This window comes from Gadus chalcogrammus, chromosome 5 (assembly GCF_026213295.1).
Source record: "Gadus chalcogrammus isolate NIFS_2021 chromosome 5, NIFS_Gcha_1.0, whole genome shotgun sequence".
Lineage (NCBI taxonomy): Eukaryota > Metazoa > Chordata > Actinopteri > Gadiformes > Gadidae > Gadus > Gadus chalcogrammus.
This window is the reverse complement of record NC_079416.1, coordinates 22,550,194-22,574,985: the sequence shown is the minus strand read 5'-3', so window position 1 is coordinate 22,574,985 and position 24,792 is coordinate 22,550,194. Positions and strand designations below refer to the sequence as shown.

At 52.1% G+C, this 24,792-nt stretch overlaps 2 protein-coding genes across 7 annotated transcripts in view; one reads left to right on the top strand and one right to left on the bottom strand.

Moving 5' to 3' along the window:
• The window catches only part of ap4s1 (adaptor related protein complex 4 subunit sigma 1), a 2,753-nt gene extending 459 nt beyond the window's left edge, over positions 1-2,294 (top strand). Inside the window, exons 3-7 of one of the 2 annotated variants that reach the window (XM_056590712.1) lie at positions 99-244; positions 590-676; positions 1,075-1,143; positions 1,290-1,301; positions 1,692-2,294. In XM_056590712.1, coding sequence (XP_056446687.1) covers positions 107-244; positions 590-676; positions 1,075-1,143; positions 1,290-1,301; positions 1,692-1,820 — 435 coding nt within the window. In that variant the 5' untranslated portion in view covers positions 99-106 and the 3' untranslated portion in view covers positions 1,821-2,294. Of the gene's footprint in view, positions 1-98; positions 245-589; positions 677-1,074; positions 1,144-1,289; positions 1,344-1,681 lie in introns of both variants that reach the window. The other variant, XM_056590713.1, reaches the window with a different exon arrangement.
• Positions 1,635-24,792, bottom strand: part of hectd1 (HECT domain containing 1) — a 40,487-nt gene continuing 17,329 nt past the window's right edge. For 2 of the 5 annotated variants that reach the window (XM_056590702.1, XM_056590703.1), the window contains exons 17-42: positions 23,266-23,412; positions 21,377-21,471; positions 21,136-21,241; positions 20,778-20,912; positions 20,269-20,408; positions 19,556-19,768; positions 18,830-19,107; positions 17,903-18,076; positions 16,264-17,214; positions 15,219-15,440; positions 14,970-15,103; positions 14,284-14,440; positions 13,109-13,331; positions 12,673-12,727; positions 11,896-12,133; positions 11,144-11,226; positions 10,487-10,614; positions 9,613-9,814; positions 9,082-9,219; positions 7,604-8,034; positions 6,839-6,997; positions 6,335-6,413; positions 5,956-6,049; positions 5,001-5,151; positions 4,000-4,144; positions 1,636-2,827 (exon numbers count right to left, since the gene is read on the bottom strand). In XM_056590702.1, the coding sequence (XP_056446677.1) occupies positions 2,690-2,827; positions 4,000-4,144; positions 5,001-5,151; positions 5,956-6,049; positions 6,335-6,413; positions 6,839-6,997; positions 7,604-8,034; positions 9,082-9,219; positions 9,613-9,814; positions 10,487-10,614; positions 11,144-11,226; positions 11,896-12,133; positions 12,673-12,727; positions 13,109-13,331; positions 14,284-14,440; positions 14,970-15,103; positions 15,219-15,440; positions 16,264-17,214; positions 17,903-18,076; positions 18,830-19,107; positions 19,556-19,768; positions 20,269-20,408; positions 20,778-20,912; positions 21,136-21,241; positions 21,377-21,471; positions 23,266-23,412 (5,016 nt within the window). In that variant the 3' untranslated portion in view covers positions 1,636-2,689. Of the gene's footprint in view, positions 2,828-3,999; positions 4,145-5,000; positions 5,152-5,955; positions 6,050-6,334; positions 6,414-6,838; positions 6,998-7,603; positions 8,035-9,081; positions 9,220-9,612; positions 9,815-10,486; positions 10,615-11,143; positions 11,227-11,895; positions 12,134-12,672; positions 12,728-13,108; positions 13,332-14,283; positions 14,441-14,969; positions 15,104-15,218; positions 15,441-16,263; positions 17,215-17,902; positions 18,077-18,829; positions 19,108-19,555; positions 19,769-20,268; positions 20,409-20,777; positions 20,913-21,135; positions 21,242-21,376; positions 21,472-23,265; positions 23,413-24,792 lie in introns of all 5 variants that reach the window. The other 3 variants (XM_056590704.1, XM_056590705.1, XM_056590706.1) reach the window with 3 other exon arrangements.

Sequence of the window (24,792 nt, the reverse complement as noted above, 5' to 3'; positions counted from 1 at the left end):
CTGTGGTCGGTGTGTATTAAAGGGGTCCTGTCTTGCCACCAGGTCTAGGTGGGATCAGCCATTACAAACCCTTTGAAGATCTGTGGTTGTGTTCTCAGGGGTGGAGATGATAAAGTTCGTGCTGATGGTGAACCGCCAGGGTCAGACCCGGCTGTCGCGCTACTACCAGCCGGTGGAGCTCGGCAAGAGGGCGGCTCTGGAGGCCGACGTGGTGCGCGGCTGTCTGTACCGCAAGAAGGAAGAGGTGTCTGCCTGCATCCCCATCTCTCTGTCTCTGACTAGCAGCCTGTCTGTCTGTCGGTCTGTCTACTCTGCATAGCTGTGTGTGTGTGTGTGTGTATCTGTCGGTCTAATCTGCATATCTGTCAGCATCACGGTATCTGTCTGTCTGTCTGTCTGTCTGTCTCTGAATCCCTGTCTGTCTGTCTGTCTGCATAGCTTTTCACGATTTTCTCCATTTGATCATCATACTTTACTGTTATAAACGTCTATTATACTTTACTGTGATAGACCTTTATTATACTATACTGTTATAAACCATACGTTATGTTCTAAACGTCCATGCCCATGTCCCCAACTTCCTGTCCAGTGTTCCTTCGTGGAGTACAAGGACTTCAAGCTGGTGTACCGCCACTACGCCTCGCTCTACATCGTGGTGGGGATCACAGAGTCGGAGGTACTGCCTCATACCTCCGTAGATAACATCCACAGAGGAAGCAGTGGCTTGTTCAGACCAGAGGAGGAGTGCAGAACAGGGGAGAGGATACTGTAGATCTGTAGATCTGGCGAACATGTCTTTGAAATCAGGGCGAGTCACTCTAGTCAGTCACATCTGATACTCAGCCAGTAACTCAGCCAGTCACTCAGTTGCTCCCTCACTCATTAAGTCAGTAAGTTGCTCCCTCACTGAGTCAGTCAGTCAGTCAGTCATAACAATGCTACATGTTAGTCAGTCAGTAAGGTTACTGGTTTAGAGTTTTGCAACATGCTAACTATAGCCCTACGCTAGGTCTAACCGTTTCAGAGTATTTCAACATGCAGAACAGTGTGTGTTGACGCAGTCCTCTCTTCCAGAACGAGCTGTCCGTCTACGAGCTGGTCCACAACTTTGTGGAGGTTCTTGACAAGTACTTCAGCCGTGTGGTGAGTCCCGCCCCCTAGAAGCCACCAATCAGCTGCTGAGCAGGAGGCACCTTGGAAACAGGGACCTCTGGCCACGGCCAATCAGCTTGTGTTTGATAGTAAACTATTTGAGTTGTGTTTTCTGACTGGATGTTTTGTCTCCACAGAGTGAGCTGGATGTATCCTTCAGTGACCCCTGCTGGCCACTCAGTGGAGTGCAGGTGTGCGTCTGAGTCCTCCATAATCAAACATGCTATGCTCATTTTTAGGTTCTCACGTCACTTTTTTATAATCTATTGAGGTCCTCAAAAACCCTCTGGATGAGCGTGTTGTTGTATTTGTATTACTTTTAGGTGTCGGATCATTTGAGGATTAATTAATATTAGGGATAATCATCGCCATCTAGTGACAACAATATGAACTTTCACATTCATGGGTGACAAGGAAATAGGTGTCTTCACTTCTTCAGTAAATTATCCGGTCTTTACTATATGGAACCTTTGTGAGTGTGTATGTATGTATGTATGTATGTGTGACGGTGTTTGTTGAGCTCCTTAAGTGGCCGTCAGATCATGTTCAACATGGACAAGGTCCACATCATCCTGGATGAGATGATCCAGAACGGCCACGTGGTGGAGACCAACCACTCCCGCATCCTGGCCCCGCTCAGTGCGCTGGACACACTGGCTCACAGCTAAGGACGTCACCATGACGACCACAGAGCGCATACCCATCAACATGACGGCCACGGAGCGCATACCCATCACCATGACGACCAGGGAGCGCATAGCAATCAACATGACTACCGTGGTGCTCATGCTCCATCACCATGACTACCATGGTGCTCATGCTCCATCACCATGACTACCAGAGTTCAAACCTATCACCATGACTACCATGGAGTTCATACCCATCACCATGACTACCATGGAGCTCATACCCATCACCATGACTACCATGGATTCATTTGTGGTTCATAAACATTGTGCCCGGATGATGCTGGATCACCATGACGACGACAAGGGGGGCAGACACTGGATCGCCACGACAACATGGTTTCATACTTTGCAAATATTTTAATGATTTTTTTGTTTGGAGCATACACATTTGAAAATATCTGTTGACCTCAAACTGCAACTTGAGTTAAATAAAGGTTTATAATATACAAAGAAAATACAGGGAGCTGAGCTTGTTTGGTTCATTCTGCTTGTGCCTGGTCCTGGTCCATCGGTCTGGACCCTCCCCAGCAGAGGGTCTGTCTGCAGGGGAGCCAGGCAGGCACTGGGACCGCTACAACCCCCCCACACAGCCAGCACGCCTCTCCACACACACAAACACACACACACACACACACGGACGGACGGACGAGGGAGAGACAGACAGCAGCCAGGATGAGGACAGCAGAGAGAGGGGGGAGAGAGCACAACTTAAACTTTTCTTTAAATGTCTCAAAACAAACACACAACACTGCCTCTTCCTCGCTGACCAGCGCCCCTCCTGGGACTGCTCCGATTGGCCGGCTGCTGCGCCGGGGGTGGGCGGGGCTCGGGCGACGGATGGAGCATGCTCAGTTGAGATGGAAGCCCTTCTCCATGGTGGCCGCCAGCAGGCGCTCCCGCATGATGACCTCGGAGGAGTACTCGGGCAGCTTCAGGTAGTGGACGCAGGTGTTGACCGACGGGTAGCTGGAGTCTGTAGCGTCCACCTGAAACAAGCAGCCAGTAGAGCTCACTACAGCGCAGAGAGCCAGTAGAGCTCACTACAGCGCAGAGAGCCAGTAGAGCTCACTACAGCGCAGAGAGCCAGTAGAGCTCACTACAGCGCAGAGAGCCAGTAGAGCTCACTACAGCGCAGAGAGCCAGTAGAGCTCACTACAGCGCAGAGAGCCAGTAGAGCTCACTACAGCGCAGAGAGCCAGTAGAGCTCACTACAGCGCAGAGAGCCAGTAGAGCTCTCTACAGCGCAGAGAGCCAGTAGAGCTCACTACAGCGCAGAGAGCCAGTAGAGCTCACTACAGCGCAGAGAGCCAGTAGAGCTCACTACAGCGCAGAGAGCCAGTAGAGCTCTCTACAGCGCAGAGAGCCAGTAGAGCTCACTACAGCGCAGAGAGCCAGTAGAGCTCACTACAGCGCAGAGAGCCAGTAGAGCTCACTACAGCGCAGAGAGCCAGTAGAGCTCACTACAGCGCAGAGAGCAAGTAGAGCTCACTACAGTGCAGAGAGCCAGTAGAGCTCACTACAGCGCAGAGAGCCAGCAGAACTCACTACAGCGTGTTAGAGTCTTTAAGAGCCAGCAGAACTCACTACAGCGTGTTAGAGCCTTTAAGAGCCAGTAGAGCTTACTACAGCGTGTTAGAGCACATTAGAGTTTGAGAGCTGGACATTGCGTGCTATTGGAGCCTTTAAAAGCTTTCGACCTTACTACAGAATATAAGAGCCTTTAAAAGTTGTAGAGCGTACTACAGCATATTAGCCTTTCAAAGAGTTTGAGAACTTACTCCAGCATATTAGAGCCTTAAAGAGTTTTATAGCATACTACAGCATATAAGAGCCTTCTAGAGCTTACTATATCATATAAGAGCCTATAAAAGAGTGTTAGAGCTTACTACAGCATACAAGAGCCTTTAAAATAGTTGTAGAGCTTACTACAGCATACAAGAGCCTTGAAAATATTTTTAGAGCTTACTACAGCATATAAGAGCCTTTAAAATAGTTTTAGAGCTTACTACAGCATATTGGAGTCTTTAAGAGAGTCTTAGAGCTTACTACAGAGCACTGGAGCGTATTGGAGCATATTGGTGTTTGAGAGCTTGCTGTTGCCTACTAGAGGGTATGAGAGTACTTTAGAGCGGGGGGGGGGCCTGGAGCAGCCTCTCACCTTCCTGACGATGGTAAGACGGGGGTGCAGGTTGGCCAGCCCACCAGGGGGCAGCGTGGAGCAGCCGGTGGTGAACTGCAGGAAGGCCTTCCTCTCGTCTGAAGACATCCCACAGAGGACCTGGACGAACCTCACGAAGCCAGGGCTGCAGAGAGACACAGCGTTACTACAGGACTACTACAGTATTACTACTACAGTACTACTGCAGTACCTCACGAAGCCAGGGCTGCAGAGAGACACAGCGTTACTACAGGACTACTACTACAGTACTACTACAGTACCTCACGAAGCCGGGGCTGCAGGGAGACACAGCGTTACTACAGGACTACTACAGTACTACTACTACAGTACTACTGAAGGACCACTAAAGTACTACTGCAGTACTACTGAAGGACCCCTAAAGTACTACTAGAGTACTACTGAAGGACCCCTAAAGTACTACTACAGTACTACTGAAGGACCCCTAAAGTACTACTAGAGTACTACTGAAGGACCCCTAAAGTACTACTACAGTACTACTGAAGGACCCCTAAAGTACTACTAGAGTACTACTGAAGGACCCCTAAAGTACTACTACAGTACTACTGAAGGACCCCTAAAGTACTACTAGAGTACTACTGAAGGACCCCTAAAGTACTACTACAGTACTACTGAAGGACCCCTAAAGTACTACTACAGTACTACTGAAGGACCGCTAAAGTACTACAGTACTACTGAAGGACCCCTAAAGTACTACTACAGTACTACTGAAGGATCGCTAAAGTACTACTACAGTATTACCAGAGCAAAGCCCAGAAGAGGATCAAATACACAGCTGGCTCAGTACTACACTATGATGAGCGTGTACCCATCTGTCTGCTTCAGTACCTGTCTCTGGTGTAGCCCAGTATTACTACACTATGATGAGCGTGTACCTGTCTGTCTGCTTCAGTACCTGTCTCTGGTGTAGCCCAGTATTACTACACTATACTGAGTGTGTACCCGTCTGTCTGCTTCAGTACCTTTCTCTGGTGTAGCCCAGCTTGGGCTCAGTGTAGTTGACGATGTCGTCCGAGGTCCAGGTCGGTGATTGGTTGCCACAGAGGATCATCTGGACCTCGTTGTGGCTGAACGAGCTCATCTTCTCCATGGGGAACACTCTGTTGAAGCCCTCTGCAACACAGTGATATAAACACCTCTATTAAGGTACATAGTGATATAAACACCTCTATTAAGGTACATAGTGATATAAACACCTCTATTAAGGTACATAGTGATATAAACACCTCTATTAAGATACATAGTGATATAAACACCTCTATTAAGATACATAGTGATATAAACACCTCTATTAAGGTACATAGTGATATAAACACCTCTATTAAGGTACATAGTGGTATAAACACCTCTATTAAGGTACATAGTGATATAAACACCTCTATTAAGGTACATAGTGATATAAACACCTCTATTAAGGTACATAGTGATATAAACACCTCTATTAAGGTACATAGTGATATAAACACCTCTATTAAGATACATAGTGATATAAACACCTCTATTAAGATACATAGTGATATAAACACCTCTATTAAGGTACATAGTGATATAAACACCTCTATTAAGGTACATAGTGATATAAACACCTCTATTAAGGTACATAGTGATATAAACACCTCTATTAAGTTACATGGCGATAAAAACACCTCTATTAAGATATAGTGATATAAACACCTCTATTAAGTTAAATAGTGATATATACACCTCTATTAAGGTACATAGCAATATATACACCTCTATTAAGGTATATATTAAGGTACATGGTGATACATTCATCTCTATTAAGGTATACACTCATCTTCTCCATAGGTTACAACACATCTACAGTATGGACATGTAAATAGCTCCAGGTAAGATGTCTCTATAGCTTCTACATGTCCTGATCTACGCTGAAGGATCCCGGGGGCTCTGCTGTACCTCTGAAGGCCTCCATCTGCTTCTGGATGCCGGTGTGCATACAGAAGTCAAACATCAACTCTACGTACTCCTCCGCATTCTCCATGGTGACCATCTGCACAGGCACAGAGACAGGTTCAGATACAGGGAGACAGGTTCATATACAGCGAGACAGGTTCATATGCAGCGAGACAGGTTCATATACAGGGAGACAGGTTCATATACAGCGAGACAGGTTCATATGCAGCGAGACAGGTTCATATGCAGCGAGACAGGTTCATATACAGGGAGACAGGTTCATATACAGGGAGACAGGTTCATATGCAGCGAGACAGGTTCATATGCAGCGAGACAGGTTCATATGCAGCGAGACAGGTAGTGAGACAGGCAGGGGTCCCACCTCATCGTCTCCGTTGGGCTTCAGGTCCACAGCAGTGAAGCCGTGGACTTTAGAGGACGGACAGAACTGGAAATTCAACCTGAGAGAGAGACAGGTAGAGAGAGGGAGACAGGTAGAGAGAGGGAGACAGGTAGAGAGAGGGAGACAGGTAGAGAGAGGGAGACGGGTTAATATGCATTATCAACCCATATTAGGGGGTATATCTATCTATCTATAGATATAAAAGGCTATTTTTCGGGGTAAATTAAAGGGTATGTATAAAAAGGTATATAAAAGGGTATATACAATATATATATGGGTATGTTTAAAGGGGTACATATATATATATATAAATGTATAAATAAAAGTTTATTGTTGGAGTTAATGGTATATTTAAAGGTATGTATAAGGGGGTGTCTCTGAGGGGTGTCTCTGAGGGGTATCTCTGAGGGGTATCTCTGAGGGGTGTCTCTGAGGGGTGTCTCTGAGGGGTGTCTCTGAGGGGTGTCTCTTTGGGGGTCGTACCCCAGGTCGTCGATGCTCAGCGGGGGTCCGGAGCCCAGCGGGTTCCTCAGCATCAGGTCTTGTAGTCTGGTGTTCTTGTCGTCCTCTGAGAGGGTCTTACTGCTCACGATGTGTCTCCTCCTCACACACAGCTCCTTCACCTCCCGCAGGAACCGAGCCCTGCACACACACACACACACACACACACACACACACACACACACACACACACACACACACACACACACACACACACACACACACACACACACACACACACACACACACACACACACACACACACAAAATGAATATGACTTCACTTAAGTCTGTCTAGTGACCCGTCTGTCTAGTGACCCGTCTGTCTAGTGACCCGTCTGTCTAGTGACCCGTCTGTCTGTCTGGCGACCCGTCTGTCTGTCTGTCTGTCTGTCTGTCGACCCGTCTGTCTGGCGACCCGTCTGTCTGTCTGGCGACCCGTCTGTCTGGTAACCCATCTGTCCAGTGACCCGTCTGTCCGGCGACCCGTCTGTCCGGCGACCCGTTTGTCTGGCGACCCGTCTGTCTGTCCAGTGACCCGTCTGTCTAGTGACCCGTCTGTCGGGCGACCCGTCTGTCTGGTGACCCGTCTGTCTGGTGACCCGTCTGTCTGGTGACCCGTCTGTCTGTCTGGTGACCCGTCTGTCTGGTGACCCGTCTGTCTGTCTGGTGACCCGTCTGTCTGGCGACCCGTCTGTCTGGCGACCCGTCTGTCTGGCGACCCGTCTGTCTGGCGCCCCGTCTCACCTGTGGGGGTTGACCAGCTGGAAGTGGTCCCAGGTGAGGATGCCGTGGTACCAGGCGGGGGGCTTGGGCTTGGGGGGGTCCAGGATGAACTCGGACTTGGAGTCCTCGTCCTCGCTGCCCAGGGAGTAGGTCTCCTGGCTGTCCTCGGTGGAGGCCTCTGATTGGCCGTCGGGGTAGTGGGCGTGGTGCAGCAGCTTGCTCATGGTGGACTTGATGTCGCCCATGCAGAGCAGCCTGAAGAAGGGCTGGGAGACGGGCAGGTCCACCAGCCGGTTGTCCTGGATGCACTTGGCCAGGAACACGCCCAGGAAGTGGAACAGCTTGCTGATGGGCTCCACCTCCTCGCTGTCCTGGGGGAAGGGGGCGGGGAACAGGCCGCAGGAGCGCTGGACGTAGTAGCCCGGAGGCTTCCGGCCTCCGCCCAGATCCACCTGGAGACGGAGGTCAGGTACGATACGTCAGATATAACGTAATGCACCAGGTGGACGGAGAGAGCTCACAGGCAGGGGCAGAGGGAGAGACAGGGAGAGAGGCAGAGAGAGAGACAGGGAGAGAGGCAGACGGAGAGACAGGGATAGAGGCAGACGGGTAGGGAGACAGAGGGGTAGAGAGACAGACGGGTAGAGAGACAGACGGGTAGAGAGACAGACATGTAGAGAGAACGACCAGTAGAGACAGACAGAAAGAGAGACAGAGGGGTTGAGAGACAGACGGGTAGAGACGGGTAGAGAGACAGACGGGTAGAGAGACCGACAGGAAGAGAAAGACCAGTAGAGAGACAGACGGGTAGAGAGTAAAAAGAGTCAGAGGGGTAGAGAGACGGGTAGAGAGACAGACGGGTAGAGAGACAGACGGGTAGAGAGACAGACGGGAAGAGTCAGAGGGGTAGAGAGACAGACAGGTAGAGAGACAGACGGGTAGAGAGACAGACGGGAAGAGACAGAGGGGTAGAGAGACAGACAGGTAGAGAGACAGACGGGACAGGTAGAGAGACAGACGGGTAGAGAGACAGACGGGTAGAGAGACAGACGGGTAGAGAGACAGACGGGTAGGGAGACAGACGGGTAGAGAGACAGACGGGTAGAGAGACAGACGGGTAGAGAGACAGACGGGTAGAGAGACAGACGGGTAGAGAGACAGACGGGTAGAGAGACAGACGGGTAGGGAGACAGACGGGTAGAGAGACAGACGGGTAGGGAGACAGACGGGTAGAGAGACAGACGGGTAGAGAGACAGACGGGTAGAGAGACAGACGGGTAGAGAGACAGACGGGTAGAGAGACAGACGGGTAGGGAGACAGACGGGTAGAGAGACAGACGGGTAGAGAGACAGACGGGTAGAGAGACAGACAGGTAGAGAGACAGACGGGTAGAGAGACAGAGGGGTAGAGAGACAGACGGGTAGAGAGACAGACGGGTAGAGAGACAGACGGGTAGAGAGACAGACGGGTAGAGAGACAGACGGGTAGGGAGGCAGACCTGTCGGGACTGGTCGTCGGGGAAGTCGTCGTCACAGAGCCACATGCCCAGAGAGGTCCTCTGGAACTCAGCGGCCACCAGGGCGTAGAACTCCAGGGTGGGGCCCAGCCCGGTGCCCTCCTCCCCCAGGAACTCCACCTAGAGCAGGGGCACACCGTCAGACCAGAGCCCTCCACCCCCCCCCAGGGGCACACCGTCAGACCAGAGCCCTCCACCCCCCCCAGAGACACACCGTCACACCAGAGCCCTCCACCCCCCCCAGAGACACAGCGTCAGACCAGAGCCCTCCACCCCCCAGAGACACACCGTCAGAGAGGAGCCCCTCCACCCCCCCCAGAGCCCTCCACCCCCCCCCCCAGAGGCCCACCGTCAGACCAGAGCCCTCCACCCCCCCCCCCAGAGGCCCACCGTCAGACCAGAGCCCTCCACCCCCCCCGGAGACACACCGTCACACCTGCCCCCTCCCCGCCCCCAGCTATCTCCCAGGTAACCATGGCAGCCCCCCCCCCCCCCCCCCCACCCCCCACTCACCTCCAGCACCGACTTCCTGTCGGCGTGGATCTGCATGACGCTCTCCGCCCAGGCCATCATGGCGTCGCCGCGGGGCACCTTGACGCGCTCGTGCTTCAGCCGGCCAACGCGGAACTCTGCGGGGTCGTCGCGCCGCACCGTGGCGGGCGGCCGCGAGCGCTCCATGGTCGCCTCGCGCCGGTTCTGGAGCCACACGATGGCCCTGGGGAGACACACACACACACACACACACACACACACACACACGTCAGCCTCGGTGTCTTTGCCATCGTCTGTGTTTGTTTGTTCTGGCTCCGATTGTGTGCGATATGTTTGTGCGATTGTTTGTCTTCCTCCCCTTTTGCTCAGGCTGCTGTAATTAAAAATGTAGCGTATATTATTTTTATTTTATTGTAGGGGGTTGCCTTTTGACAACTGGCCGGGGACTACAGCGGGAAATGAGCCAAACAGGCTAAAGCTGCTCCTTTTACTGTACAGTTAACCAAAGGGGACTGTCCATGAAACCATAGACAAATCGACTAAACTAACACATCAGTCTGAGGAGACACACACAGTCGCTCTGGATAGACACACATCAGTCACTCTGGACAGACACACAACAGCCCCTCTGTAGACACACATCAGTCCCCCTGGACAGACACACATCAGCCCCTCTGGACAGACACACATCAGCCCCTCTGGACAGACACACATCAGCCCCTCTGTAGACATACATCAGCCCCTCTGTAGACACACATCAGCCCCTCTGGACAGACACACATCAGCCCCTCTGGACAGACACACATCAGCCCCTCTGTAGACACACATCAGCCCCTCTGGACAGACACCTCCACCTCCACCCCCCCAGGGACCCCGGAGTCTCGTCGGTCCGTACCTGGAGGCCCCGAAGGCGGTGCAGGTGAAGTAGAGCTGCCGGGTCTCGAAGGGGATGAGGAAGGGGCACTTGGAGGTCAGCTGCTCACACCAGTCTGGTAGAGCACCGCTGGCCAGAGCCAAGGGCTCCTGGGGAGAGAGAGAGAGAGACACTGGGTCAGCATGGAGAGAGAGAGAGAGAGAGAGAGAGAGAGAGAGAGAGAGAGAGAGAGAGAGAGAGAGAGAGAGAGAGAGAGAGAGAGAGAGAGAGAGAGAGACTGGGTCAGCATGGAGAGAGAGAGAGAGAGAGAGAGAGAGACTGGGTCAGCATGGAGAGAGAGAGAGAGAGAGAGAGAGACTGGGTCAGCATGGAGAGAGAGAGAGAGAGAGAGCGAGAGCGAGAGCGAGAGCGAGAGAAAGAGAAAGAGAAAGAGAAAGAGAAAGAGAAAGAGAGAGAAAGAGAAAGAGAAAGAGAGAGAGAGAGAGACAAGAGAGACACTGGGTCAGCATGGAGAGAGAGAGACACTGGGTCAGCATGGAGAGAGAGACACTGGGTCAGCATGGAGAGAGAGAGAGAGACACTGGGTCAGCATGTAGAGAGAGAGACAGAGACAGAGACAGACAGACAGAGAGAGAGACAGAGACAGAGACAGAGACAGAGAGTTGTGTGTTTTCTTACCTCTATCTGTTGCAGGATCTTGGTGGTGACCTTCTTACTGGTGAATTCATCTGGAGATGCGTTGAACTGTAACTCGTCCACTTCTACACACACAAATTTAAAAAAACACACAAACAAACAAACAGTTAACATTTGTATAAAAAATATGTACAAACAAATGCATGCCTACAAGCCTTGTCTGGTTCATTGGATCATTAGAATGTCTGAAGAACAATAAACAAAATAAAATGTTTATTATCTCACTATCCATCTGTCTTAAATAAGATACCTTCCACTGTGTACACAAGTCCTGTAGCGTTTAATTCCTGTCTTGCCGTACCTTCCTGTCGGGTTTAGTCACTTCCTATAGGGTTTAGTGACTTCCTGCAGAGTTTAGTGACTTCCTGTAGGGTTTAGTGACTTCCTGTGATGTGTGACACCCCCTTCCTGTAGGGTTTAGTGACTTCCTGCAGAGTTTAGTGACTTCCTGTATGGTTTAGTGACTTCCTGTTTGGCGTATCTCCCCTTCTTGTAGGGTTTAGTGACTTCCTGTTTGCCTAACGCACCTTTCTGTAGTGTTTTGTGACATCCTGTTTGGCGTAGCTCCCTTCCTGTAGTGTTTAGTGACTTCCTGTTTGGCGTAACTCCCCTTCCTGTAGTGTTTAGTGACTTCCTGTTTGGCGCAACCCCCTTCCTGTAGTGTTTATTGACTTCCTGTTTGGCGTAGCTCCTTTCCTGTAGTGTTTAGTGACTTCCTGTTTGGCGTGACGTACCTTCCTGTAGGGTGCGGGCGTTGGAGGCGGGGTCTCCGCCGATGATGTAGAGTATCCGTAGCAACTGGAGGACGTCCTCCACGCCGCAGGCGTTCTGCACGCAGCCCGCCTTGGCCTGCGCCGCCTCCCGGGCCGCGCCCAGGATCTCGCTGCTCTGATTGGACGACACGGAGCCCGGGCTCTGACCCCCGGGACGGATCCCACCGCCCCCACCTCCCAAACCGTGTTCACAGAACTCCTGGAGAGGGAAGGGGAGGAGTCAAACCATTGAGCTTAGCTTCCACCTAGCCTCCTCCTAGCAGTGATTTAGCTTAGCTCCTCCTAGTCATAGTTTTAGCTGTAATGTAGCATAGCTCCCTCCTAGCCATGGCTACCTGTAATGTAGCTTAGCCTCTTCCTAGCCATTATTAGCTGTAATGTAGCTTAGCTTCCTCCAAGCAATTATTAGCTGTAATCTATCTTAGCTTCCTCCTAGTCACAGTTTTAGTTGTAATGTAGCTTAGCCTCCTCCTAGCCCTAGCTAACTGTAATGTAACTTAGCTTCATCCTAGCCGTAGCTAGCAGTAATGTAGCTTATCCTCCTCCTAGTCATAGTTGTAGCTGTAATATAGCTTAGCTTCCTCCTAGCCATGGCTAACTGTAATGTAGCTTAGCCTCTTCCGAGCAATTATTAGCTGTAATGTATCTTGGCTTCCTCCTAGTAGAGCTAGCTGTTATGCAGCTCAGCTTCCTCCTAGCCATAGCTCGCTGTAATGTAACCAAGAAGGATCGTTTTACCATCTTGTAACTTTCTTTCTCTTTATCGCAGTCCTTCATCTCTCTGTACATTATCCTGTAAATGAGAAACGACAATTAGTGACACATAGACACACACAAAACAGAGTATATCTCAAAGGCTCAAAGGATAAGATAATTGGTTAGAGTCAAGACTAACAGCAGCAAGATAAGGTGTGCTCAGGTTCTGTGATGATAACGTTCTCCGTACTGTAGGTGGGCTCAGGTTCTCTGTTATAATAAGGTTCTCCGTACTCCAGGTGAGTTCAGGTTCTCAGGTATGGTAACGTACTCTAGGTGGGCTCAGGTATGGTAACATACTCTACTTGGGCTCAGGTATGGCAACGTACGTGTAGGTGGGCTCAGGTATGGTAACGTACTCCAGGTGGGCTCAGGTATGGTAACGTGCTTGTAGGTGGGCTCAGGTATGGTAACGTACGTGTAGGTGGGCTCCCAGATGCGCCGCAGCTTGTCGGACTTGACGGCCCCGCTGCAGGAGAGCTGCAGCAGCTTCTGGACGTAGTAGAAGATGGTGGACTTGTAGTTGGACAGGGGGAGCTCCACCTCGCGGGTGGTGCCCAGACCGGCCACCTTCAGCACCAGCGCCAGGTGGGGGGAGGGGGCGCACTCCACCTCCTCGGGCACCTCCATGCGGGGGGTACCTGCGAACACCGCCGGGGGGGGGGGGGGGGGGGGGGGGGGGGTTAGGGTGGAGGAGGAACACGATGCCTTAGGGCCTCAGTACCCGCAAACAAACCAAGTGACAACGTCAGACTGAGGGGCTACTTTTACTTTTATTTATATTTTTATTAGTGCTGTCAGTTAAACGCGTTATTAACGGCGTTAACGCAAGCCAATTTTAACAGCGTTAATTTTTTTAGCGCGCGATTAACGCAATTCTTTAATTTATTTTAAAAAATGCATTCTTTTTGCTCAAAACAAAGAAGCAGTAGCCTGACTGCTATGTTCAAGGCAGTATGTTTGTATGTTCATCGTTTAATTGCACTATAGGCTTTTTTTTTGTATCGTCCTGTTTTGATCAGTATATGCCAATCTTGTTATCAATAAAAAAACATTTGCACAAGGCAAGCCGATGCACTTCTCCATGTTGATAAGAGCATTAAAATGAGCACAATTAATGGGCCAAAGAAATCAAGGGAAATATTTTAATCGCTTGACAGCACTAATTTTTATGTATTTAAGCATTATTGTATTATGGAATTTTTATCCTGAAATTGTCATTTTATGTCTGAAATAAAAGGTCTGTATATTTATCTGTCTTTTATGTCTGGTTAGCCAAGACATAACCCCCCCCCCCCCCCAACTCACAGAACCCCTGGAGAGGAGAGGGGAAGAGTCAAGGCCTCAAGGAAACTAGAGCCCTTTAGCTTAGCTGTAGCTAACTGTAATGTAGCCTAGCCTCCTCGCGGCCATAGCTAGCAGTAATGCAACCTGGTCTCGCCCTAGACATACTGTAGCTAGAAGTCATTAATCAGAAATGTCCACCTTGGAAGGATGGACATTTTGATTTTACATGTTTCTCCCCTTCATGGCCGATGTGTCTCTCCCCCCCACCCCTCCTCCACTGTGAGCGGTCGTGTCTCAGGTGCGTACCTGGGGGGGGGATGTCCAGGTCTGTGGTCTGCTGGACGTTGGTCCGGCCGGGCCGGGGGTCGAAGGCCGGCACCAGGGCCGAGAACTGCCTCTTCAGGACGAAGTCGTCGTCCCACATCCGCCTCCTGCCGCCCTTCGTCTCGTACTCCTCCTCCTCCTGCACACACACACACACATCATCAGACGGTCGCCGTGGTGATGTAACCATGGTGGAGCATTGCATATCGAACGTCTCAGCAGGGGTCATCGTTGTGGTGATACCGTTGTTGCTACGGTGATGGTGTCACTGCATGCAAGGGGATGGCAATACAACGTATTGTGGCTATGGAGAAGATGTTGTTGCTATGGTGATGGTGCTGCTGCTTTGCGGATGGCGCTGTTGCTATGGAAAAAGTGTAGTTGCTACGGAGTAGGCTCTGTCGCTATGGCGAAGGTATGGATGCTAAAGTGATGGTAATGTTGCTATGACACTGATGGTAATTAATACCCTGGAATATCCATGCAAACCGTTTCCTGTTTCCACAGAAATAGAATAAGATTAAAACAGGAAGTCTAAACATGTTTTTAAACGTATAAGCCAATAGTCCTGGACTAGAGCCTCTTAATGACCGCAGGCCTCCCGCTGACGGTCAGAAACCCCCCGGGAGCTCCCTGTGACGGAGGAACCTGGCTGTGCACGGGCGTACCAGAACCTCCTCGTACTCCTGGTCCTCCTGGTTGTCGTCTTCATTCTCGTCGTCGTCGTCGTCGGGCTCGGGGAGGTCCTCCTCGTCGTCCAGCTCGGCCAATAGCGTGTTAGCACGGCAGCTGTCCAGGAAGTCTACAGGCAGAGGATAGGGGGTCACTGTGTGTGTGACTGTGTGTGTATGACTGTGAGAGTGTGAGAGTGTGTGTGTGTGCGTGTGTGTGTGTGTGTGTGTGTGTGTGTCACTGACCGTAGAGAGAGAACTCTGCCTCCTGTCCCGTGTCGCTCTCGCTTGACGTCGACGTCAGGCTGGTCGTCAGGGTGTTGCTTAGCAACTGACCCACCGAGAGGCCGGTGGTTGCCGTGGCTACGTTGTTGCTGCTGGTCACTATGGAGGTTGACATGGTAACGGTGGAGTTGGTTCCAGTGGTGGTGAGGTTAGGGAAACTCTGAGCCCCCATGAGAGGAGACGCTACGTACACACACACGTACACACACACACACACACACACACACACAAGCACACACACAAGCAAACACGCACACACAAGCAAACACGCACACACGCACACACACACACACACACACACACGTCAAACTAAAGACATCAAGCAGTACTACGGTAATACTAACTAGCAGTGCTGAGGGCCGGTGTTGTACAGTAGTATTACAGTAGTACGTACTACAGTAGTTTCACAGTAGTATCATAGTAGTACCCCCTAGCAGTACGGAGGGCTGGTGTTGCACCAGTAGTACTCAGTAGCAGTACTGAGTGCGTGTGTTGTATCAGCAGTATTAGAGTAGTACTACAGCAGCGTGTTGGTCTTGTATCAGTAGTATTACAGCAGTATTACAGTAGTACTACAGTAGTATCAGTACTCACTGGCGGTGCTGAGGGATAGTGTTGTATCAGTAGTATGACAGCAGTATTACAGTAGTACTACAGTAGTATCAGTACTCACTGGCGGTGCTGAGGGATAGTGTTGTATCAGTAGTATTACAGCAGTATTACAGTAGTACTACAGTAGTATCAGTACTCACTGGCGGTGCTGAGGGATAGTGTTGTATCAGTAGTATGACAGCAGTATTACAGTAGTACTACGGTAGTATCAGTACTCACTGGCGGTGCTGAGGGATAGTGTTGTATCAGTAGTATTAAAGCAGTATTACAGTAGTACTACAGTAGTATCAGTACTCACTGGCGGTGCTGAGCGCGTTGCGCCCCAGCGTGTTGGTGTTGTATCAGTAGTATTACAGCAGTATTACAGTAGTACTACAGTAGTATCAGTACTCACTGGCGGTGCTGAGCGCGTTGCGCCCCAGCGTGTTGGTGTTGTTGTCGCTGCTGCTGCGGGACAGGTTCATGTTGTTGGTGGCGTTGGTGCGCGACATGTTGGGCGCGCGGCGGACGAAGGCCTCCATGAGGCAGCTGGCCTCGCGCGACGACAGGTTGGGCACGCTGGCGCTGGAGCTCATGGGGCCCCCGGCCGCCAGCAGGGAGCTGACCGAGAGCCGCGCCCCCGCCGCCGAGCAGAGGGGCCGCTGGGGCGGCGCGTCCTTCCCGGACGCCTCCGACACCGAGCTGACGTCGGGCGAGCTCACGCTCACCAGCCCCATGGAGATGGCGGCGGCCGGGTCCGTCCCCGTGGGGGCGCCGGCCGCCGCCGCCGCCGCCACCGACTCAATGTCCTGTGAGTCCTCCCCGCCGCCGCGCGGCCCCGGGCACGCCTCCGTCACCGAGGACAGCACCACCACGGGCTCCTGCTGCTGTCCGTCAAACCCAAGCCCGCCTCCCGTCCCCGCGCCGATCGGGACCCCCAGCCCCGTGTCCGACAGCGGGCCCCCCTCCCCCCTGCGGTCCGGCCGCGGGCCCCCCGGGCCCCCCAGGGAGCTCAGGCTGATGTCGGAGGAGGACGCTATGCTGCACACTGAGCTGGTGCTGCCCTTCCTGCTGGCCGCGCTGGCCCCGCCCCTCTCGGGGCAGTTGTTCTTCACCAGGCTGCTCCACGACTGGCCCAGCCCCGGGGAGAGCCCCGGCCCCGGGGAGGGGCCCGGCGCGGGGCCGGCCGGGGGTCCCAGCGCGGCGGAGGCGGGTCCTGTAACAGTGGATGAGACAGGTTTGTGTGACGGGGCGGTAGCAGAGGACTCGGGGTCGTACCCCGGCGCAAGCCTGAGGTCAAACTTCCCTTCGGCGCCCATACGGTAAGAGTTAGAGCCGCCGGCGTCCCAGGTGACATCCATCCAGCCTGGAACACACAGGAAGGCAGCGGGCAGCAGGTCAGACAGGCGGCCCACGCACACAGCCGCCACCCCCACCCCCACCACGGGACGCGCCGGGGACCGCACTGGGAGGGGCCTCTGGACTGGTGCACGCCGCCCAGTACGTTCACCACGGTGGGAGGCTAAGAGGAAGGCTTTTAAAGAGGGGGGGGGGTGATGGGGTCTAGTGATGGGGCCAGGGGGGGGGTGTGGCAGAAACAGACAAGGACAGAAGAAGAAACAGAGGCGACAACGCAAGAGGGGCAAGCAACCGCCGAGAATGTACCTGCGTGTGTACCTTTGTGTACCTGCGTGTGTGTCCCTCAGTGTGTGTCCCTCAGTGTGTGTACCTTTGTATCCCTGTGAGTGGCCCCATGTGTACCTGTGTGTGTCCCTCTTTGTGTACCTGTGTCTCCCTCTGTGTCTCCCTCTGTGTGTCTCTGTGTGTGTCTCTGTGTGTGTCTCTGTGTGTGTCTCTGTGTGTGTCTCTGTGTGTCCCTGTGTGTGTGTCTCTGTGTGTGTGTCTGTGCGTGTCTCTGTGTGTGTCCCTGTGTGTGTGTCTCTGTGTGTGTGTCCCTGTGTTGTATTATTTAAGAGCAGGCTACGAGCTAGCACACTAGCTAGTATTCCCGGCGGGGCGGTCCCCAGCGCGGGCCGGTCCCACCAGGTCCTCACCGTTGTGGGCCTCCCCGGTCACCGTGCCCTCCCCGGCGGTGCCGTCCTGGTCGCGCCACTTCCAGTCGATGCCCCGCACCACGCGGGCCCCGGGGACGATGTACTTCATCACCTGGGAGCGGAACAGACGCCGCTGGCGCCGCAGGTTGGCCTCCGCCTCCTTCACCGCCTTACCTGGAGGAGGAGGAGGAGGAGGAAGAGGAGGAGAGGGAGGAGGAGGAGGAGGAGGAAGAGGAAGAGGAAGAGGAGGATGAGGAGGATAGGGAGGAGGAGGAGGAGGAAGAGGAGGAGGAAAGGAGGAGGAGAGGGAGGAGGAGGAGGAGGAAGAGGAGAGGGAGGAAGAGGAGGAAGAGGAGAGGGAGGAGGAGAGGGAGGAGGAGGAGGAGGAAGAGGAGGAGGAAAGGAGGAGGAGAGGGAGGAGGAGGAGGAGGAAGAGGAGAGGGAGGAAGAGGAGGAAGAGGAGAGGGAGGAGGAGAGGGAGGAGGAGGAGGAGGAGAGGGAGGAAGAGGAGGAGAGGGAGGAGGAGGAGGAAGAGGAAGAGGAAGAGGAGGAGGAAGAGGAGGAGGAGGAGGAGGAGAGGGAGGAGGAGGAGGAGGAGGAGGAGGAGAGGGAGGAGGAGGAGGAGGAAGAGGAGGAGGAGGAGGAGAGGGAGGAGGAGAGGGAGGAGGAAGAGGAAGAGGAAGAGGAGGAGAGGGAGGAGGAGGAGGAGGAGGAGGAGGAGGAGGAGGAGGAGGAGTGAGGGAGATCAACAGATATAGGGTATCAGACAAAGAGCCAGGCTGTTTACCTAGTTGGTCCTCACAGACAGACAGACAGACAGACAGACAGTCAGACAGTCAGACAGTCAGACAGTCAGACAGTCAGACAGACAGGCGTGCGTTACCTAGCTGGTCCTCACAGACAGACAGACAGACAGGCGTGCGTTACCTAGCTGGTCCTCACAGACAGCGGTCACAGTGCCGTAGACCTCGAGCCCGGACAGGGAGAGGTAGTGGGTCTGCCCGCTGGCGTTCTTCCCCATCTGCCGGATGCGGACGTGCCTCCAGCCCTGCCGCTCGTCCCGGCTGGACTCCAGGGGCCAGCTGGCCGTGGAGCCCGGCTCGTTGAGGCTGCAGTCGTCCACGTGGGTGTACAGCGTGGTCCAGCTCTGGCCGTCCTTAGACACCTGGAACACCCAGTTCCTCAACGCGGAGCGGCCATAGCCCCTGGAGAGAGACGGGAGAGAGGGAGGGGGGGAGAGAGACAGAGACAGAGACAGAGAGAGAGAGAGAGAGAGAGAGAGAGTGACAGAGAGAGAGTGAGACAGAAAGAGAGAGAGACAGAAAGAGAGAGAGACAGAGAGTCAGAGAGAGAGAGATAGATGGAGAGAGAGACAGAGAGAGAGAGAGAGAGAGACAGAGAGTCAGAGAGAGAGAGAGAGATGGAGAGAGAGACAGAGTCAGAGTGACATTCAGAGTTTAGGTTTGTGTCTCAGTGTGTTCAGAGTGCGTTAGGTTTCAGATTGTTAAGGGTGCGTTAGGTTTCCTACCTGGCGAGTCTCAGGGTGTTTAGGTGCGTTAGGTTTCCTACCTGGCGTGTCTCAGTGTGTTGAGGGTGCGTTAGGTTTCCTACCTGGCGTGTCTCAGTGTGTTTAGGGTGCGTTAGGTTTCCTACCTGGCGTGTCTCAGGGTGTACGCGGAGGGGAGGACCCAGAGCCCCAGGTCGACGGCGAACCAGGCGTTCTTGTCGTCGTTGGTGTGGCAGTTGAGGGCGGAGCTATCCCGGCTCAGGATGTCCTCCAGCCGGCCGTAGGGGAGGTTCCGCCCCTCTGACGAGGTCACCACCACCAGCCCGTAGGCCGCGGGGTTCACCCACTCATAGGCCGTCCTGGCGGAGCAGGGACGAGAATCAAACCAACCCCCCGGACCACATGACCTCCGAGGTCCAATCACAACACAGGAATAAACCACATAGTAGCCAGCACCACCAAACCAAACCACCAGTGGTGCTGGTCTAATCCCAGTGGTGCTGGTCTAATCCCAGTGGTGCTGGTCTAATCCCAGTGGTCTAATCCCAGTGGTGCTGGTCTAATCCCAGTGGTGCTGGTCTAATCCCAGTGGTGCGGTCTAATCCCAGTGGTGCGGTCTAATCCCAGTGGTGCTGGTCTAATCCCAGTGGTCTAATCCCAGTGGTGCTGGTCTAATCCCAGTGGTGCTGGTCTAATCCCAGTGGTGCTGGTCTAATCCCAGTGGTCTAATCCCAGTGGTGCTGGTCTAATCCCAGTGGTGCTGGTCTAATCCCAGTGGTGCTGGTCTAATCCCAGTGGTGCTGGTCTAATCCCAGTGGTCTAATCCCAGTGGTGCTGGTCTAATCCCAGTGGTTCTTACTTGGCGTTGGTGCCGACCCAGTAGACGATGCCGTTCTCGTCGAAGTCGTGCTGGTGTCTGAAGGTGAAGCTCTGGCCCTCCCGCAGCTTCCTCACCAGCACGAAGGACGAGCGCTCAAAGTCGTACCACTGCTTGGCCACCTGGGGGGGGGAGGAGAGGTCAGGGGTCAGAGGTCAAGAGGGGTCAGCAGGGGGTCAGGGTCAGAGGTCACGAGGGGGTCAGGAAGGAGTCAGGGGCAGTGTGTGTGTGTGCGTCCCATCTTCAGCAGGTACTGCTCCAGTGTGTGTGTGTGTGTGTGTGTGTGTGTGTCCCATCTTCAGCAGGTACTGCTCCATTGTGTGTGTGTGTGTGTGTGTGTGTACCATCTTCAGCAGGTACTGCTCCAGTGTGTGTGTGTGTGTGTGTGTGTGTGTGTGTGTGTGTGTGTGTGTGTGTGTGTGTGTGTGTGTGTGTGTGTGTGTGTGTGTGTGTGTGTGTGTGTGTGTGTGTGTGTGTGTGTGTGTGTGTACCATCTTCAGCAGGTACTGCTCCAGGGACTCCACGGTGGCGAGCGGCTCCATCTTCAGCATGCGTCCGGTGCGGTCGATCAGCGCCGTCTCCCCGGGGCCGCGCTCCAACCGGAACCGCAGCCGCCGCGTCAGGATCTGACACCACAGCATCACGTCACATCATCACATGATCACATCACATGGTCACATGATCACATCACCACACCACAGCATCACATCACATGATCACATGATCACACCACATGATCACAAGATCACGTCATCACAAGATCACATGATCACCCCACATGGTCACTGGCTCATTACTGGTTCGCACCCCGTGACCCCCAGACCGGGTCCTCCTGTAGAGCGTGTGTACCTGCAGGTTGTAGGTGGAGCCCGGGGTGTCGTAGAGGTGCAGAGGGAGCCTCTCGATGGACTCCAACACGGCAATCAGCTTACGCACCAGAGCTACAGCGGGACGACTACACGCACACACACACACACACACACACACACACACACACACACACAGTCAGCAGGGGGCCGGAGCAGAGGTCTTCACAGCCTGCAGTAGGCACCCCTCTCAGGACGGGGCGGGGGCGGGGGTGGGACCGTACCTCTCGTTGTCTTCGTTCTCGCAGAAGGCCGCCTTGAACACGATGATCCTCTCCATCAGAGGCTTGCAGTCCTGTTTGGCATCCCCGTCAGCGCTCTGGAGAACACACACACACACATAGTCAATACACACACAAACAGAGTCCACACACACACACACACACACACCGAACACACGCACACAATACACTAAATGAAATGGTAGATACTGGACTATAAAGCAATGTGACAGATTTAAAGGTTAGATACTGGACTATAAAGCAGTGTGACAGCGTTGTAGGGTAGATCTCTGGACTATAAAGCAGTGTGACAGATCTAAAGGGCAGATACTGGACTATAAAGCAGTGTGACAGATCTAAAGGGTAGATACTGGACTATAAAGCAGTGTGACAGATCTAAAGGGTAGATACTGGACTATAAAGCAGTGTGACAGATTTAAAGGGTAGATACTGGACTATAAAGCAGTGTGACAGATCTAAAGGGTAGATACTGGACTATAAAGCAGTGTGACAGATCTAAAGGGTAGATACTGGACTATAAAGCAGTGTGACCGATCTAAAGGGTAGATACTGGACTATAAAGCAGTAAGACAGATTTAGAGGGTAGATACTGGACTATAAAGCAGTGTGACAGATCTAAAGGGTAGATACTGGACTATAAAGCAGTGTGACAGATCTAAAGGGTAGATACTGGACTATAAAGCAGTGTGACAGATCTAAAGGGTAGATACTGGACTATAAAGCAGTGTGACAGATCTAAAGGGTAGATACTGGACTATAAAGCAGTGTGACAGATCTAAAGGGTAGATACTGGACTATAAAGCAGTGTGACAGCGTTAAAGGGTAGATACTGGACTATAAAGCAGTGTGACAGATCTAAAGGGTAGATACTGGACTATAAAGCAGTGTGACAGATCTAAAGGGTAGATACTGGACTATAAAGCAGTGTGACAGATCTAAAGGGTAGATACTGGACTATAAAGCAGTGTGACAGATCTAAAGGGTAGATACTGGACTATAAAGCAGTGTGACAGATCTAAAGGGTAGATACTGGACTATAAAGCAGTGTGACAGATCTAAAGGGTAGATACTGGACTATAAAGCAGTGTGACAGCGTTAAAGGGTAGATACTGGACTATAAAGCAGTGTGACAGATCTAAAGGGTAGATACTGGACTATAAAGCAGTGTGACAGCGTTAAAGGGTAGATACTGGACTATAAAGCAGTGTGACAGATCTAAAGGGTAGATACTGGACTATAAAGCAGTGTGACAGATCTAAAGGGTAGATACTGGACTATAAAGCAGTGTGACAGCGTTAAAGGGTCGATACTGGACTATAAAGCAGTGTGACAGTGTTAAAGGGTAGATACTGGACTATAAAGCAGTGTGACAGCGTTAAAGGGTCGATACTGGACTATAGAGCAGTGTGACAGATCTAAAGGGTAGATACTGGACTATAAAGCAGTGTGACAGATCTAAAGGGTAGATACTGGACTATAAAGCAGTGTGACAGCGTTAAAGGGTAGATACTGGACTATAAAGCAGTGTGACAGATCTAAAGGGTAGATACTGGACTATAAAGCAGTGTGACAGATCTAAAGGGTAGATACTGGACTATAACGCAGTATGACAGATCTAAAGGGTAGATACTGGACTATAAAGCAGTGTGACAGATCTAAAGGGTAGATACTGGACTATAACGCAGTGTGACAGATCTAAAGGGTAGATACTGGACTATAAAGCAGTGTGACAGATCTAAAGGGTAGATACTGGACTATAAAGCAGTGTGACAGATCTAAAGGGTAGATACTGGACTATAAAGCAGTGTGACAGATCTAAAGGGTAGATACTGGACTATAAAGCAGTGTGACAGCGTTAAAGGGTCCCCTACGTTGTTGAGCACGGTGAAGAGGGCCTGGACCAGTCCACTGCTACACATCTCGTAGGGGGAGATGGTGTTCTCGTCCTTCAGCACCACGATCAGGTTCTCTAGGGCCGTCTTCATCAGGTCCCTCCACGGGTTCTCGCCCTCCACGCACTGGAGCACAGCAGGTAACACGCGTTACAACACAACACGTAACAGGCGTTACAACACAACACGTAACACAGCAGGTAACACGCGTTACAACACAACACGTAACACAGCGTGTACAGAGCGTTACAACACAACACGTAACACAGCGTGTACAGAGCGTTACAACACAACACGTATCACAGCGTGTACAGAGCGTTACAACACAACACGTATCACAGCGTGTACAGAGCGTTACAACACAACACGTATCACAGCAGGTAACGCAGCAGGTAACACGCGTTACAACACAACACGTAACACAGCGTGTACAGAGCTTTACAACACAACGTGCAACACGCGTTACAACACAACACGTAACACAGCGTGTACAGAGCGTTACAACACAACACGTAACATAGCGTGTACAGAGCGTTACAACACAACACGTATCACAGCGTGTACAGAGCGTTACAACACAACACGTAACACAGCGTGTACAGAGCGTTACAACACAACGTGCAACACGTGTTACAACACAACACAGCAGGTAACACGCGTTACAACACAACACGTAACATAGCGTGTACAGAGCGTTACAACACAACACGTATCACAGCGTGTACAGAGCGTTACAACACAACACGTAACATAGCGTGTACAGAGCGTTACAACACAACACGTATCACAGCGTGTACAGAGCGTTACAACACAACGTGTAACATGCGTTACAACACAACACGTAACACAGCATGTACAGAGCGTTACAACACAACATGCAACACGCGTTACAACACAACACGTAACACAGCATGTACAAAGCGTTACAACTAGGGTTGCCGCAGTATACGGTATTACCGATGTTGAGGCCAACACCGATTACTCTGTGTTGCACACCGGCAACACCGAGTTATTATTATTTATTTTTTATTCAGTAATAAAAGAAAAAAATCTGTAAATATTAATAATATGATTATAATTAAGAAAATAAAAATGTGTAAAATAGGCCAGTTCTGTACTGTGCGGAGGAGAATTGGCGCGCTTCCTTGTAAGACCGGTAACCATAGCAACGCCGGTAAACAAACCCCACAAAGCCCAATCCCTACGAGAGCTCCCCGCGCTACGGCCATCCGGAGGCGCACAGAGCTTTTGGCTGTGATATTAGGATATATAAAATTATATCATACTATTATATATAGAACTTTATAAGACGCTGTCACCGAGAATTGGCGTGCTGCCAGACGCTTGTAGGGCACACAGACATGTGTGTCTGTGTGCCCACCAGTGTGTGTGTGTGTGTGTGTGTGTGTGCCCACCAGTGTGTGCGTGCGTGCGTGCGTGCGTGCGTGCGCGCGCGCCCACCTGTGTGTGTGTGTGTGTGTGTGTGTGTGTGTGTGTGTGTGTGTG